This window comes from Ceratotherium simum, chromosome 26, assembly GCF_057802395.1.
Source record: "Ceratotherium simum simum isolate JZ-2026a chromosome 26, ASM5780239v1, whole genome shotgun sequence".
Lineage (NCBI taxonomy): Eukaryota > Metazoa > Chordata > Mammalia > Perissodactyla > Rhinocerotidae > Ceratotherium > Ceratotherium simum.
The window spans coordinates 42455885-42473755 of record NC_141925.1 but is presented as its reverse complement, the minus strand read 5'-3'; the positions used below and the strand labels follow the sequence as shown (position 1 = coordinate 42473755).

The following is a 17871-nucleotide window of genomic DNA, read 5'->3' as shown; positions in this document are numbered from 1 at the left end:
AAGGGCAGAAGATCTGAATAGACATTTTTCCAAAGATATACAGATGGCCAACAGGTACATGAAATGGTGCTCAACATTACTAATCATCAGAGATATGCAAATCAAAACCACAATGAGATCTCACCTCACATCTGTTAGAACGGCTATTATCAAAAAGACAAGAAATAACAAGTGTTGACAAGGATGTGGAGAAAAGGGAACCCTTGTGCACTATTGGTAGGAATGTAAATTGGTGCAGCCATTATGGAAAACAGTATGGAGGTTCCTCAAAAAATCAAAAATATAGAACTACCACATCATCTAGCAATTCCACTTCTGGGAATTGCTAGATTCAAAGGAAATGAATTTGAAATTCCTTATTCAAAGGAAATGAAAACACTAATTCAAAAAGATATCTGCACCCTCATGTTCCTTGCAGCACTATTTATAATAGCTAAGACATGGAAACAACCTAAGCAGTGTCCATCGATGGATGAGTGGATAAAGAAGATGTGGTATATATATATATGTATACATATATATATATATATATATACATATATATATATATATATATATATACAATGGAATATTATTCAGCCATAAAAAAGAAGAAAAGCCTGCCACTTGTGACAGCATGGGTGGACCTTGAGGGTATTACGCTAAGTGAAATAAGTCAGACAGAAAAAACAAATACCATACAATCTCACTTATACATGGAATCTAAAAAAAAAAAACCTGAACTCATAGACACAGAGAACAGATTGACAGTTGTCAGAGGTGGGGGTGGGGGGTGTATGAAAAAAGTGAAGGTGGTTAGAAGGTACAAGCTTCCAGTTACAAAATAAATAAGTTCTAGGGCTATAACAACAGCATGGTGACTCTAGTTAAGAATACTGTATTGTATATTTGAAAGTGGCTAAGAGAGTAAATCTTAAAAGTTCTCATAAGAACAAAAAATTGTAACTATTTGTGGTAAAGGATGTTAACAAGACTTATTGTGGTGATCACTTCTCAATATATACACATATTGAATCATTATATCGTACACTTGAAACTAATATAATGTTATAAGTCAATTATATCTCAATAAAAAATAAATAAAGCAGGAACAAAAGAATTGAAAGCAAGATCTCAAAGAGATATTTGTACACCTATGTTCATAGCAGTATTATTCATAATAGATAGAAGGTGGAAGTAACCCAAGCGTCCATCAACAGATGAAGATAAACAAAATGTGGTATATACATACACACAAAATGGTATGTACCTAACAGAACATCAATATATGTGAGGGAAAAACTGATAGAACTGCAAGGAGAAATAGATGAATCCACCATTATAGTTGAAGACTTCGTCACCTTTCTACCAGTAATGGACAGATACAGGCAGGCAGAAAATCAGCAAGGCATAGCTGAACTCAACAGCATCATTAATTAACTGGATATAATTGATGTCTATAGAATATTTCATCCAATGACAGAATATACATTCTTCTCAAGTTCACCAAGATGAATATTCATATAAATCAATCATCTAAGCTTCCATCTTAGGAAACTAAAAATAGAGTAAATTAAATCCAAAATAGGCAGAAGAAAAAGAAATAATAAAAATCAGAGCAGGAATCAACGAAATTGAAAACAGGAAATCAATAGAGAAAACAACAAAACCAAAAGCTGGTTCTTTGAAAAGATCAATAAAATCAATAAGTCTCTAGCCAGGCTAACTAAAAAAAGAAGAGAGGACACAAATTACTAAATCATAAATGAACAAGGAGACATCACTACAGAGCCCATGGACATTAAAAGGATAATACTATGAACAACTCTATGCCCATATAGAATCTAGATGAAATGGACCAATTCCTTGAAAGACACAATCTGCCAAAACTCACACAAGAACACACAATCTGAATAGGCCAATATCTATTAAACAAATTGAATCAATAAAAAAATAATCTTCCAAAACAGAAAGCACTGGGCCCAGATGGGATCACTGGTGAATTCTACATACAATGGAGTACTATTCAGCCTTAAAATGGAAGGAAATTCTAAAACATACTGCAACATGGATGAACCCTGAGGACATTATGCTGAGTGAAATAAACCAGTCACAAAAGGACAAATACTGTATGATTCCACTTATATGAGTTACCTAGGATAGTCAAATAGAGACAGCAAGTACCATGGTAGTTGCCAGGGGCTGGGAGGAGAGGGCAATGGGGAGTTGTTGTTTCATGGTACAGAGTTTCAGTTTTGCAAGATGAAAAGAGTTCTGGAGATTGGTTGCACAACAATGTGAATGTACTTTACAATACTGAACTGTATACTTAAAAATGGCTAAGATGGTAAACTTTATATTACGTGTGTTTTGCCGCAATTTTTAAAAAATAATACAGAGCGGGGCCAGGGCAGATCTGTGCAGTTACAAGGTTTACTAAATCCTGGTCAGGTCAGAACAGGCCCTTGAGGACCAGCCATAACCACAGCCTCCCACACTCACCCACACACCCCATTTCCAGCCCAGAAAGCATCTCCTGGGACTCAGAGTAAACGTTGAAGGCAGGAAAGACAGACTTATTCTGCCTGCCGAGGAGACAGAAAGGTGAAGGGACATGCTTGGGTCACTCTTGGTGAGCAGCAGCACCCAGCCCAGGGCCTCATTCTTCGGACCGCAAGGCCAGCACTCTCCCTGCTGCCCTAGGGTTCTGTTTAAAGCCCAGATTCTCAAGCTGGGCCATCTGGCTTTGGATTCCAGCTCTGCCACTTGCAGCTGTAGGTCCTCGGCAAGTTACCCCGCCTCTATACGCCTCCTGCCAAATGGGGATAATAACGTGACAAGGGGTCACTGTATTTTCACTACACATGAAGTACTTAAAACAGCCTGGCGTGGGAAGCACTCTGCTAATGTTAGCTATTCTAGCGCCTCAGGAGTTGGTTTCTGTTTTTTCTCTGAAGATCTTGAAGGGACAAAGCTATTCCTAGCAGTTTAAAGGCCCTGAAATTGATTTCTTAAGGGTTCGCTGGCTCTGGGATCCCACATAACGTTGTACCAAAGCTTCGAAAGCTCAGGACAGGGGTGGGTCAGGGTGCCAGGTTCTTCCCAGCTCACTCCTCAACCTCCCACTCTTGGCCTTGGTGCCCCACGGAGCTGAGCTGGGACCATAAACCCAGGAAGTGGTGTGGAGTTTAGCCTGCAAGCAGCCCATACCATGGGCTCTGCTCATCATAGCTGAGCTGACGACAGCCAGGGACACAGCTTCCCCAGTGCACTGAGAGGACCCTGAGGACCACACAGACAATGGGAGGCAGGCATGTCTCTCCAGAGCCCAGGCAGCAGCAGAGCTGAGCCCAGTCAACCCGTGTCAGCGATCCAGGGTACTCCTTGGTAGCAGGAAAAGCTAACTGCCACACAGGACTCACTCAGTCTGGAGAGGACCCAACAAGGTCACAGTGGCAGTCCTTCCCGACCCCAGCTCTGGGAGCCAGGCAGCTTTTCTGGCCAAGAGTCATCCTAATGGCATCCCTGGGCAGAGCATTCCACAACAGGACTTCTCTGCAGGTGAGATGAAGATTGCTGCTCCAGGAAGGGAGCACCAAGCTTCTGAGAGCGAGATCGTCTGGATCTCAGGGGTCCAAGGGCCTCTCTCCACTCACCAGGATGACCACGCCCAGATGTCCATCACCCTCATTGCTGGAGTTGTGCATCTCTCTGCAGGCACTGGTAAAGGTCAGGGTGCGGGCCTGCATGCGCCCCATTGCAGTGGGGGCCTGGCCCTGGCTGCTGGGGAACTTAGAGGAGTGGAGCAGGAGGAGGGGCCTCCTCTCTTTGCTCTCGCTGCAGCCGACCGGAAGCAGCTGCAACCTCTGTTTTTGATGCGGCCAGAGAGAGGACTGTGATCTGCTTCTCAGGGCTAAGAAACATCGCTGAACATCAGAGTTGGAGGGCTCCAAAGACCTTTTAGTGCCCAAGCCTCCCAGTGAGCAATGAGGAAACCCGGGGCCACAGCAGGGCAGGGGCTTGATGAAGACCACCAGATTGGCCTCCTTCACACTCCAGGGCAGCTCAAGTCCTGGCCACAGCCCCACCCCCAGCTCCCTGCAGGCAGGTGCGCTTGGCCTGCCTTCTGCCAGCTTCTGGCCTTCTCTGCATGCCAGCTCAGCAAGGCTGCGAAGGAGAGGCCCCTTTCAGGACAGAGCCCCTTCCTGGGGAGGGGGCCAGAGAGGCATCTCTACAGAAGCAACAGCACAAGCCCCCCCCCCCCCGCCCCCAGTTATCAGCGACACCACCCCCTCCCCAGCACACATCCAAATACTCCTCGAGCAGGCAGGGACCCCAGCACAAGGGCCCCCAACAGTTCACCTTGGATGGGGTGAGAGGACAGGGATCCAGGCCTCTTGCTCCAGGCCTCTGATTCTGCATCCAGACTCTCTTCTTTTTTAAGGTAGTAAAATACATAGTGCCTGCCATCCACCACTCTACTGTCTATAAATTTGACTACTCCAGGTCCCTCACATAAGTGGAATCATACAGTATTTGTCCTTTCGTGACTGGCTTATTTCACTCAGCATTATGTCCTCAAGGTTCATCCATATTGTAGCATGTGTCAGAATTCCCTTCCTTTTTAAGGCTGAATAGTATTCCATTGTATGGATATACCATTCATTTATCATCCATTCATCTGTCAATAGACACTTGGGTTACTCCCCCTCTTGGTTATTGTGAAGAAAGCTGCTATGAACATGCGTATACAAATATCTGTTTGTGTCCTTGTTTTCACTTCTCTGGGGTGTATACCCAGAAGTGGGATTGCTGGATATCCAAGACTCTTTCTAGCCTGCAGTTTGACCCGCAAAGAGCACACTGGGTCAACATCTGACACGCTGGCAATGGGCTCTGACCATGGTCATTCTTTGTCCCTCCCCTTTCTCCAAACACACCCGTGGGCACACGTGGGAGCTTTCTGGGTCCTGCCCAAGCCCTCTGAAATCATGCACAAGCCATGCCAGACTAGGCCTCTGTCCCCTTGGGGTAGGTCTGCCTTCCCCTAGTGCAGTGGGAAAGTAATATCCTGGGAGTCAGGAGCCCTGGGTTCTCACTGGGTTTGTCATGACAGGTCCCCGCTTCTCCCATTCTGGGCCCTGCTCTCCTCCAGGGTAAAGGAAGATTGTTGGAGGGGGTGTGACCTGAACCCTGCCAGCACAGCAATTCTATGACTCCAAGCAGCAGCCCAAATGTACCTCCCTTAGAGAACCCGGAACAAATGCTGGTGGACAGACTGACGGCAGTGAGGGACATGGAGATGGTGCTGCTGGATGCAGCCTTGCCCAGCCTGTGTCCCTGGGCTGCTCTGTGTGCCCAGCCTCAGCCTCTACCCGGATCATTGGGACCTAGGCCTTGAGTGTGGTGTGCAGGGTAAAGCCCTGGACTTGGAGCTCCCCTCTCTGATCCTTCCCCCTCCCACCCCCCAATTAGGGCCCTGAGGCAGTGCCAGGGCCCCATTCCTCCCAGGTCCAGCTTAACTCCACCTCCTGGAGGAGGTTGTGGGCCGAGCCCACACCAGGGAATGCATACCTTCAAGGTCTGCTCATTATGGTGCATGAGATAGGCCAAGACGGCGGCACAGCTGCGGCTGATGCCCAGGGTGGAAAACACGAGGATGACAGAGCCAAGCTCGAGGTGAATTTCTGCAAAAGGAAGAAAAGATAAGGAACCACGTGTGGCCTTCTTCCCTGTGGACCTGAGTTGCTGTAAGATGACTCGCTTCGATGGGCCCGTGGTCCAAGAGTGGGCTCAGAACCAGCACGCCATGGTCTAGGCAAGTTACATGACATCTCTAGGACATCGCCTGGCATTGCTTCATCGCCTGGCAAGGGGGATCCTCAGACCTAGCCAGCAGTTCAAGAGAATCACGCCTGTGCATTCAGCATTACCACGCAAAGGCCTTTTCTTGGCTCTCCAGGCTTCCAGCCCAGGAAGCTCTGCTACCAGTTGGCCTCTCCAGGTGGGGACGAGAGGATTGTCCCCCAAGGGCACTTGGGTGCCAACAGAGGCAGTGTAGTGGGGGTGCGAATCCTGGCTCTGCCACTCACTGGCTGCGGGGCTTGGGCATGTTACTTTAAGCCACAGTTTCATCATCTGGAAAATGGGAGAGCAGTATACGACCTACCTCACAAGGCTTTGTACTGTGCTTAGCCCAGTGCCTGGCATAGGAATGTTAGCTGTAACCACACCTAATAACGCCCCTGAGGCTGTGAGTCCCGCCCACTGAGGGGTGGGGAGGAAGTCTAGGCTGGCATCCTAGGCTGGTGTAGTAACCCCAAGAACCAAAGATAAACATACCAACACAGACTCAGAGATGACTAAGGCCAACTGCCTCATCCTATGGATAAGGAAACTGAGGCACAGAGCAGTCAAGAACTGGCCCAGAGCCACCCAGTGACGTGGGGCTGGAGAGAGGCCTCTGTGCTATAGGGCTCTGCCACCCCATGCTGGAACACGTGGCAAGTCTCCATCTCAGCTCCTAGTCAAGTTATAGTTGCAACATCCTGGGCAAATACGGGATATGGGCCAAAATGCCCTTCTCTGGTCCCTCAGCAGCTCGGCTCTGGCTGGGGGTTGTGTTGGTGCTAAGCAGGCTGTCCTGGGGTAGGGCCTCTAACCTGACTCAATCTCACTCTCTCCGGGGTCCTGCTCTCCTCGGGCAATCTCGAGCCCTGGGAATGACTAGAAAATCCACCCTCAGTGAGCGAAGCGACTGGCAGGCACTGTGCGGGGTGGGAGGACAGAGGGGCACTGGGCGCACACGGGATCACACTAAGTCAGAGTAGAAGGGCTCTAGAGTCTTCCTTCCACCCCACCCCGCTGACCAGACAGGAGGCAGGGATGGAGAGAGATGCACCTCCAGGTCCCCAGAGCAGGACTCCATGAACGTATGCACCCATGGTGGGCCAACACCCTCATTTCAGGACAGGCCAACAGGTGCAGCAAGGCCAGAGCTGGGGTTTGGCCAGGCCCAAAACGGCACAGTGGTCCAGCCAGGGCCAGTACACCGGGTGCTCAGTTCACAGTCTGGTGCTCTTATTTGGCCCCACTGCCCCCGAGGTAAACACATGGCTGGCCATATTGCCCGGGGCCCCAGGGAGGTGGGCTTGTCCATACCTGACCCAGCATGTGCTGGGCCCTGCTCTTTCTCTCCTGAGCGCTGGAGTGCAAATCAGGAATAGGGGTGTGGACAAGGTGCCCCTCTCCCCCGGGCACAGGCCAGTTGCTTCCTGGTTAGAGAATGCTCCTTACCAATGAAGTGACAGAGGTGGCGTAAAAAGGGGGAAAGGTTGGCTTCCAGGGAGTCTTCTATCTGGATGTGCAGAAGCTTGTCAGCATCACCTACAAAACTAAAGAGAAGAAAAGCCCAGGTGGCTGGGCAGACACACACGCAGCCCTTTCAACTCGACAGATGCATGGCGCTAGGAGTCTTGTATAACTAAATGATACTCAATATAAAAAAAATCAATAGTATTTCTACTTACAACGGCCCTGTCTCCATGGAGACATTGACATGTGCTTTGATTTTCAAATCCTTCTGAATTTTAGGGTCGCAGGCTTGCCTGAAATTGCCCAGGTAGATCTTGCCTGGCATTATTTCAACAGGGTATGGCTGAAATGCATCCAGTTCCTGAGGTGGAAAAGGAGAAAGGCTGCTATACAGAATATGAATGCTATATATAATATAAGATAATACTCCCCAGGGAAGAAGTTGTTTTGTTTTTTGGGGGGTTTCTTGAAACACGGCTCAGTAAACAGAAAGATAATTCAGGACAGTGAATGAGCCTGAGATCCGGGCATTCAAAGATATTGGCAAGCAGCAACTTGCATGAGGAGTCAGGGGCCTGGCGGTCCCTAAGGACCCTAAAGGACGGAGCCCACAGCATCGTGGGACAGTGTGCCAATCTGAACACTGACGTCCCACCTCCCTCCACGGCTCCTGTCTACACTTTGCCAGGTGCACAAAGATTGGAACCGAATATCCCATGGCCCAGAGCTGCGTAAGCCCAGGGTGTGTCTAGCTGGGAGACGGGGAGGGGGAGAAGGGATAGCATTTTTATTATACTTGGAGGCCACTAGAATTTAAACACCTTAAAAAAAAACAGTAAAACTACTCGCACAGAGCCTATCTGTCATTAGGAAATGAGTTCTGATGTAGAGAGGCAGGGAGAACAGGACACCACTTAAATGGAAGCTTACTGAATTCCATGGCCAAAGTTATAATAAGAAAAATTTCAGTTTCTTTGAAAAACAAAGGAACAAAGAGAAGGATTATTTCTACATTTCCCAAAGTGTGTTCTCAGAAACACTGGTCCCTCACAATGCACTGTGAGAAAAAGGCTTAGAGAACTGCGTACATATGGGAAGCAGTACCCGTGGTGGCCCTCGCTCAGACACTCACAATGTACATTAGCAATTAAAGGCTCGAGAAAGTCCTGCAGCAAAGAAACCCACTAACCACAGCTACTATGGAAAACACTATGGAGTTTCCTCAAAAAATTGAAAATGGAACTACCGGATGGCAACCAGACTTCTGGTGGTGGGTACAATGTAGTCTATACAGAAGCTGAAATATAATGATGTATACTCAAAATTTATATAATGCTACCTCAATAAAAAAAAATAGGACTATCATATGATTCAGCCATCCCACTTCTTGCTATACATCCAAAGGAAATGAAATTAAATCACTATTTCAAAGAAATATCTGCACCTTCATGTTCATTACAGCATTATTCACAGTAGCCAAGACATAGAAAAACCTAAGCACCACTGACAGATGAGAGGATAAAGAAAATGTGGTATATACATACAGTGGAATATTATTCAGCCATGAGAAAGAAGGAAATCCTGCCATTTGTGACAACACGGATGGACCTTGAGGGCATTCTGCCAAGTGAAATAGGTCGGACAGAGAAAGACAAATACTGCACGATCTCACTTACATGTGGAACCAAAAAAAGCCAAATTCATAGAAACAGAGAGTAGAATGCTGGTTTCCACGGGCTTGGGGGGTGGGGGGAGGGAATAGAGAGATGTTGGTCAAAGGGTATAACTTAACAAACTTCCAGATATAAGACGAGTAAGTTCTGGGGATGTAATGTACAGCATGGTGACTGTAGTTAATAATACTGTATTGTACACCTGCAAGTTGCTGAGAAAATAGATCTTCAATGTTCTTACCACACACACAAAACAATGGTAATTATGCGAGGTGATGGAGATATTAATTAACCTTATTGTGGTAATCATTTCAAAATACATACATGTATCGAATCAACATGTTGTATACCTTGAACTTACACAATGTTATATGTCAATTATATCTCAATAAAACTGGAGGGAAAAAATTAAAAAATTTGATTGTTCCAAGGAAAGATTACTAGAGTGCCAATCAGGTGGTTAGAAAAAATTGTCATCAAGTAATAAGACTAATCTTATAAACTAAGTGGAATACAGCCAGAAAAGCATGCCAGTCTAAGACTGTTCTCAAAGTCCCAGGGAACTGGGAGCCGGTGGAAATCTTCCTAATGGTTCCTGGGGCAGCCTCTTGTAGCTTTGATGTTTGTAATAAAACAGTGGCTACATATTCATCGTTGGCATGGATTGAAAACTTACTTGTGATAGTTGGTAAAATAAAACCTAGGCATAACCTCAAAAAAAAAAAAAAGAAATCCACTAATGTTGTCTAAACTGATGTTTCCAATATGATCTGTTCAGAGACCCCTTTTTTCCATCAGTATTCCATGGAAAATGTTGACTTCTGTAATTTCAAACATCAAATCCAGTTCTAAAACTCCGCTGGCCCCAAGTCTGACTCAGAAATAACATCTTAAGTAGCTCAGGCTACTTTGCTGTCCACTTCAGTCCTTCAGAGCCTTCTGGCCTCAGCACACCTGCCCTCCGGCGAATCCACTACAAGCCCACATTTTTCCCAAGTTATCAGCCTCAAAAGCCTTTATCAAAGAGCAGACACCAAGCTGAGGCAATCCTCAAGTTTGCGCAAGGGACTATGACCCTTCTACCCGCAGGCAGGCCCACTGCTTACAGACGTGACCCAAAACGTCCCGTCCCCCGGTGCTCGGGCTGACCCCACCCAGGCCACTCAGCCTGCTGGAGCCACATGGAGTCCTAGCTTCATTGATCAGTCTCACAAACGCGCATCACAAATCCGTCAACTCTCTTCCTGATGCTTTCACACCAGTTTCCCTTCCTCTGGTTGTGCGGGCTGCGGGGAAGCGGTTGTGGCATGGGTAAAAAGACACGGAGCCGGAGAGAGCAAGCGCAGGTGAATTCTAGATGACACAATTTGGGCCACCTCACTGACAAATCTAAAGGAAATAGGTATCTCAAATTAACGTGTCCAAACTGAGCCCACTGCCTCCTCCCCCCACCGCCTCCTCCTTTTGTGTCCCCACCTCAATGAGCCACACCCTGGCCACCTGTCACCCACATCTAAACCAGGGCCTTATCCTAGACTCCTTCCTCTCCCCTGCCCCTCCTCAACGGCTAATCAAAGCCACTCCCTAAATATTTCCTGAATCCGTCCTCTCCTCTCCATCCCTGCCTCCCAGCAGGTCTCCCCCAGATCCACTCTGCCTGCACTGATCTGCTCTCCACACTGCAGGCAGCGCTGATCTTTCTCAAGTGCAATCTGACCACGCCACCCCTCGACTTAAAGCCGTTCAGTGGCTCACCATCATCTAGCTCGAGTGTGGTCTTCACACCTACGTAGTCACAGCACCCCTTTGCTCAAGGTGAAGTCTTATTTAAGGGATGCCACGTGTAAAACAGAGGAAATTAGAAGTCGCTCTGTCTAAAGTAGAGAGGCTGTCTCGGAGCCCAAATTCTGTGCCTCCATCTCCCCTCATAAGAGGAGTTCCTTGGGGAGCGGTAGGGACACCCCTGCTTTACAGAGTGTCAGACACATAACAGGAGGGGAGTGGGGCTTCCACTCTTGCTGCCAAATTAGTAACAAAGGTCCCAAAGTGGGGAGAGGCAAATACTAGGCACCCACATTCTAAAGACGCCACAAACAAGGAGGGTAGAACTCAGCCCATCAGGTCCTCCTAGCGACCACCAGCCACCCCCTACCCCCTTCCCATCTGCATAAGTCACGGGTGTACACACATCAGAACTGACCAAATTGTACATTTAAATATGTGCAGTTCATCCTATGTCAATTACACCTTTCTAAGCCTTTAAAAAAAAGGCGGGGGGATGAATTATCAGCAGTGTGATGTTTGCAGAGAAGAAATACTCCCTGCATATGCTGCAAAGCCAGTACGGGAGCCAGGAGGAGCGCCTGGCAGGTAGGGAGATTGGCTGCACACCTGTTGAGATGAAAATCATAGTGCAGTTACCTCAGCAGAAAGAGGGGACGCAGGCATGAATACCTGGGACTTGGGAACACGTATGACCTCAGACAGCGGTCCCTGCGTTTTCACACAGGCTGGCAGGTGCAGCCGAGCCAGCAAGGCAAGGAGGAGCTGCAGTGAGGTCTGCCTGGGCCCCTTTCCCCTCCGTCACACTCCCTTGTTGCTCGTTCTGGGATGCAGGTGAAGGACTGTGGATGCAGTGGGGAGCAATGGGCTGGCAAGGGAAAGGAAGGGAACTGGGGGGTGCACCTGGCAGGAAGTCTCAACTGGCTCTCTCTGAAGGATCCTCGGTAACAGATGGGGCTCCTGAAAACCAGCACCAAAGGCCACCAGCAGCACACAGAACCAGGCTGGGCCAGAGCGAGAACAAGGTACTGGGCCACCACTGGCAGCAGCCAGTCCCACAGACAGGCCCCATTCTGGAGCCCCAGCACGAAACGGGCCAGGCCCGAGAGAGAGGAAGAGAGGCGGCGTCCTTGAAGCTAACGCACACCTCCCCACTCCCAGCCCCAGCAAACTGAAGGTTGCCCAGCCCTGGGGGCTGGGAGGAGATGAGACATGATGCAGATTTGGGATTGGAGTGTTAAACTGCCCTACCTTATAGTGGACTGTTTTTACTCCCTTTTAAAAATTTATTTCAGGGCGGGCCCCATGGCGTAGCGGTTAAGTGCGTGTGCTCCGCTGCTGGCGGCCTGGGTTGGGATCTCGTGCGCGCACCAACGCACTGCTTGCCAGGCCATGCTGTGACGGCGTCCCATATAAAGTGGAGGAAGATGGGCACGGATGTTAGCTCAGGGCCAGTCTTCCTCAGCAAAAAGAGGAGGACTGGCAGATGTTAGCTCAGGGCTGATCTTCCTCAAAAAAATAAATAAATAAAATAAAAAAATAAAAAAAATAAAAATTTATTTCAAAAATACACAAGAGTGGGGCTGGCCCTGTGGCTTAGCGGTTAAGTGCGCGCGCTCCACTGCTGGCGGCCCGGGGTTTGGATCCCGGGCGCGCACCGACGCAGCACTTCTCCGGCCATGCTGAGGCCGCGTCCCACATACAGCAACTAGAAGGATGTGCAGCTATGACATACAACTATCTACTGGGGCTTTGGGGGAAAAATAAAATAAAATAAAATAAATAAAAATTAAAAAAAAAACAAAAATACACAAAAGTAGAAAGAACAGTATAATGAGCCCCTGGATCTATCACCCCTCTGCAAACATTATCAACTAATGGCCAATTTTGTTTCATCTATATCCCCACTGACTTCCCAACCCACCATGGATTATTTTAAAGGAAATTCCAGACATGAGATCATTTTACCCATAAATATTTCATTATGTATCTCTAAAAGATAGGGACTCCGAATTTTTTTTTTTTTTGGCAAAGAAGATTGGCCCTGAGCTAACATCTGTGCCAATCTTCCTCTATTTTTGTATGTGGGACACCGCCACAGTATGGCTTGATGAGCGGTATGTAGGTCTGCACCCAGGATCCGAACTCGCAAACCCTGGGCTGCCAAAGCAGAACGTGTGAACTTAACCACTACTCCACCAAGCCAGCCCCAGGGACTCCTATTTTTAAAAACATAACCATACTAATGTCATCAAATCTAAAAAAATATATAGCAATAATTTCTTACTACCATCAAATATCCAGTTAATATGCACATTTCCCCAATCGTCTTATAATATGACTAGATTGAAATTTTTCATAACTGAAAGTGGCCAGAAAGTATGGAATCTGCCTAAGGTATTGCTAAGAGCAGGAATGAGAGCACAGCTGAAGGCAGTTGTTGGAAAGAACGAACCCCTGCATGTTCACATTCCACTGCATTCAGACTCTTCAATACACCAGGGACCGGTCCCTGCCTGCCCATCATGGCCACCCAATGCTTTCCTTCTATGCCCTCCCCCCATTCTCTTCCTCACGAGCTCCTCCTCCTCAGGTTTGGCTCTAGGAAGGAAGGGGCTCTCCTCTGGGCTCCAGACACCTGGGGCGGCCCTTGTCTCCACTACTAGACAAGAAGTCCTCATAGGGAGGCACCGCTGTCTCACCCTTTTTTGTATTCTCTGGACCCAGCCAGGGTTCGTGGGACCAGAGAGCCAGGAATGGAGAGGCAGCCTCGAATCATGACGCTCCTGCCTGTCCAACTGTGACTACAGCCCACCATCCAGAACTCCCCCTGGGATCTTTGCCCTCTAAACAGGGTCCAAACGCCACGCTGGCTTTTGCCTGAATCTGGCGATGATAAATTCATCATACTGGACCAGACCTCCTGGCTGCCCCAAGTTCATTTCCCAAGCACAGGCTTCGACATGTCTTCCATCTTTTCCATGCTGCCTGCCTCCTTCTCCTCTCTCTCCTACCCTGCTCCCCAGTGCTCCGTCCCCAGGGGAAGCCCATGGTCCCATCTGAGCCTGCCTGCGCTCAGCACCCTGCCTTACCTGTGGCATCCAGATGATCTTCTGTGTCCGGAAGAAGTGGTACATGGCCGAGAAGCGCTCGTAGCCCCCCTTCAGGATACGGATGGGGTGGCGGGTGAGGTGGGTGAGGGCTTTGCCACACTGAATGGCAGCTCCGAGCACCGGTCCTAAGAGTGGAGACCAAAGAGATGAACGTGCTCACCATTTGTCTAAAGCTCCAGTGGGTAGCCACTTTATTCTCAAAAGCAATTATCTAGGAAGCTGAGGTAAATATAAATACAGATGAGTGCTACAATGAAAATTTAAAAAGCAACCTACCACCAAGTAAGTTGATCTTTTTTTCTATGAACTCTGAGATTACACATATATATGTATCTCCAGATTGTTACAAGGAAAGATGATTTAACATAAGGGAAACGTCATATATATATTGTATACCATATATATATAGTACCATATACCATATAATCAAATATTGCATACCATACAATTCACCTATTTAAAGTGCATAAATTAAACAGTTTTTAGTATATTCACAGAGTTGTGTAACCATCACCACAATCAATTTTAGAAAATTTTCATCACCCCAAAAGAAACCCTGTACCAGTTAGAGGGTTTCACTTCCCTCCAAACACCCAGCTCTAGGCAACCACTAACCTAATTTCCCTCTATGGATTTACCTATTCTGGACATTTCATGTAAATGGGATCACAGAACATGCGGCATTTGGTGTCTGGCTTTTTTCTCTACATAATATTTTCAAAGTTCACCCATGTTGTAGCGTGTATCAGTATTCCATTCCTCTCTGTGGCTGAATAATACTCCCTGTGTGGATCGACACATTTTGTTTATCCATTCATCTGTTAATGAATATTTGGGTTGTTTCCACTTTTTGGCTATTGTAAATAATGCTGCTATGAACATTCATGTGCAAGGTTTTGTGCACACATGTTTTCATTTCTCTTGGGTACATACCTAAGAGTGGAACTTCTGGACCATTCGGTAACTCTACGTTCTACTTTTTGAGGAAACACTAAACTGTTTTCCGTAGCAACTGCACCATTTTACATTCCCACCAGCAGTATATGAGGATTCCAATTTCTCCACAGCCTCATCAACACTTGATATTATCTGTCTTTTTGATTATGGCCATTCTAGAGGGTGTGAAATGATATCTTTTTGTGGTTTTGACATCAATTTAATCTTTCCTGTCTTCTACGATCTGCAGAACCACTATTAGACTCAGATATATGTGACAGGAAGTTTGCATAATTAAGGCCAAGCCAAGATATCCCGAGGCCAGGAGCTGATCCCTAAACAGTAACAGTGTGCAGCAGACTCTGGAGAGCCAGCTACAAGGAGGAAGGGAAGGGCAAGGACTCTGACTTCTAGACTCAAGCTTTGTCCAGGGAGAGGCGGCCAACTCTAGCAGGGGCTCCTGAGGATGTAAGTGGCTTGAGACCCGTCTGGAGAGGCTGTATTTGGAGGAAGAGCCTGGAGTCAATAGCCAGGCCAGGAGATAACCTGTAGCTGGCGAGACAGGAGCCAAAGGCCACCCCAGAGGGCCAGGCTTGGAAGCCAGAGAGGTCTGGGTCTCACAGTGCCATCTCCCCCTTGAGCAAGAGCCTGAAGAGCAACTGGCAGGTCAGAGGGCCCAGGGGAGTCAGGCAGGGAGTCCAGGCCACACTGCTGCTGCCTCTAAACCAGACAGCTGCTCCGCCGTGTCACACGACCCGCTGGAGGCTTATTCACACTCAGGAGTGGTGGAGTCAGCGCTGGAGGAAGGCCAGTTTCCAGCAGACAATTAGAGACTCCAGCCGAAAGCCATGGGAACATCCCAGGGCCTGGGCTATCCAGCTGAGGATGTAACGGGGCTAATATTTTAAATGAAAATTTAAATTTTTGAACATTAAATTTGTTCTTTTTTTTTTTGTGAGGAAGACCGGCCCTGGGCTAACATCTGTGCCCATCTTCCTCCACTTTATATGGGACGCCGTCACAGCATGGCCTGACAAGCGGTGCGTCGGTGCACGCCCGGGATCCGGACCCGGGCCGCCAGCAGCGGAGCGCGCACACTTAACGGCTAAGCCACGGGGCTGGCCCCTAGGTTTGTTCATTTTTATTCCCATCAATCCTGAGTTCTCCACTGACACAGGTTTCCCACACTTTGAACTGGGGCGCCCACTGCTCAGGGGGTGGGGGACAGCACCAGGAACAAGGGGGTCACACTCAGCTGGGTAAGTTAAATTATTTTTGGTCCTTAGCCAGACAATTGTCTTGAAAGTCAGGCTTTGTTGAGAGAGGAGAAAAGGAATTCCCAAATTCCCAAAGCTTCCCTTCACAGCTGGTATGAATGCCCCAGCCCGGGGAACTCCACCCACACATATCAAGGGCCCAGCTTGGAGGTCTACACTCCATATATTGCGAGGAAGGATGATTTAACATCAGGGAAATGTCTTTCCTACAAGAAGGGGGCTGCCCTTTGCACGCTAAAAGGAGCTTGGAGAGAGAGTCCCAGAGCAAAGACAAGGGAAGATACTTCTTGGGTTCTTAAGAAGAGACCCAGCTGAGGAGGTAGAAACACACCAGCCGGAGGGGGAGCTGAAAACAGCTTGTGCCCCATTCTCCACTGGGAATCTGAGGCGCCACAGCAGAGGTGGGGAGTGGTTTAACCTGACGCTGGAGACCAGCCTGATGCTGGGGGGAAGACGCAGCAGGTCCGAGATGAGCAGCACCTGTGGGAGGCCAGGGGCGCCTGGGTAAGAGAGCACAGGGCTGAGTCCCAGGAGCCATTGCCGTACACTGCCAGGTGGAGGGAACCCCTCACGTCTTACACTAGCCGTGGACATTTCAGCTGCGACACAGCAAGGGCAGATGCCAGAGAGGCTGAGCTGCACCTCACCCAGAGGCCAGCAGGAAAGGACCACACAGAGCCCAACACCTGTGTCTAGGGTGTGATGAAGGCTCCCCGCCACGCCCAGATTTCCTTGGGGTCTAGGAGGCAGGTGCTTAACAGTGTAAGGGAGAAGGGGGTGGAGAGAGAAACCTTGAAGTGGTCTTTTACCCAAAAGACTCTCCATTTACGTGAAAGATGCCATTTTAAAGGAGAAAAGTTGCCTTGAGTGGGCAAGGTATATGCACGTGTGGTTTTGGTTTTTGTTGTGTTGTTGTTTTGTGGTTGTTGTTTCCACAAACCAAGTGAGAATGGGGTTTCCATTCCGAGTGAGAACAGGGGCTCTATAGCACAGTGAAGGCAGTTATAGAACAGAGGGGGTTATCTTTATCGACCACCAATTCCTAGGGTTTCAGTGTCCAGCTACCATCCTAGGATTGCAGGCCAGAGTCCAACAGGATGAGCTTAGGGAAGAGGGGACAATTTCCTGGCTAAGGACCTCCTGGGAAGATTGGTTTTATTAAAGGTGGAAGCCTAGCGCCACCCAGTGACCACTGGTGTGAATGCCCCGGCCCATGGGACCAACCCCACATATTATGACTGAGCCACAAGCAGCAGAGCCCCCATGCCAATGGCAAGGGGTGTCAGTCCAAAACCAGAGGCTGGCTGGAGAACACAGCAGAGTCTCAGTGAAGCAGATTAGACCTGACCACCTTTTAACGCTCCGACTAGGGGCGGGAGGGACCGCACTGTTCTCCACCGTCACTATCCAGGCCTTGGGAGACCGACAGAGCCAAACTGCCTGGATTGAATCCTGGCCCCACCACTTACAAGGTGTGGTGGGTTAAAAAAAAGTCCACAAATTCTTTCAAACGTCTTCCTTTAAAAGGTTGAGGCCAATTCCCCTTCCCTTGAGGGTAGGGTGTACTCAGTGACTTCCTCCCAATGAACAGAATGTGGCAGAAGCGACTGTGTATAAGAAGCAGGCGGCTTTCCCTCGCTCTGCCTCTCTCGGATCACTGGCTCTGGGGGAAACCAGCCGCCACGTCGTGAGGCTGTCACAGCAGTCCTGTGGAGAGGTCCACGTGTCAAGGAACTGAGGCCTCCTGCCAACAGCCAGAACGAAGCTGAGGCCTCTTGGCCATAGCCATTGAGTCAG

The 17871-nt window shown here is 48.4% G+C and overlaps 1 protein-coding gene across 2 annotated transcripts in view; it reads right to left on the bottom strand.

Moving 5' to 3' along the window:
• STYXL1 (serine/threonine/tyrosine interacting like 1) overlaps positions 1 to 17871 on the bottom strand; it is a 64751-nt gene that overhangs the window by 15157 nt on the left and 31723 nt on the right. For both annotated transcript variants that reach the window (XM_087417719.1, XM_004442131.3), the window contains exons 4-7: positions 13841 to 13986; positions 7509 to 7654; positions 7276 to 7373; positions 5554 to 5666 (exon numbers count right to left, since the gene is read on the bottom strand). In XM_087417719.1, coding sequence (XP_087273845.1) covers positions 5554 to 5666; positions 7276 to 7373; positions 7509 to 7654; positions 13841 to 13885 — 402 coding nt within the window. In that variant the 5' untranslated portion in view covers positions 13886 to 13986. The remainder of the gene's footprint in view (positions 1 to 5553; positions 5667 to 7275; positions 7374 to 7508; positions 7655 to 13840; positions 13987 to 17871) is intronic.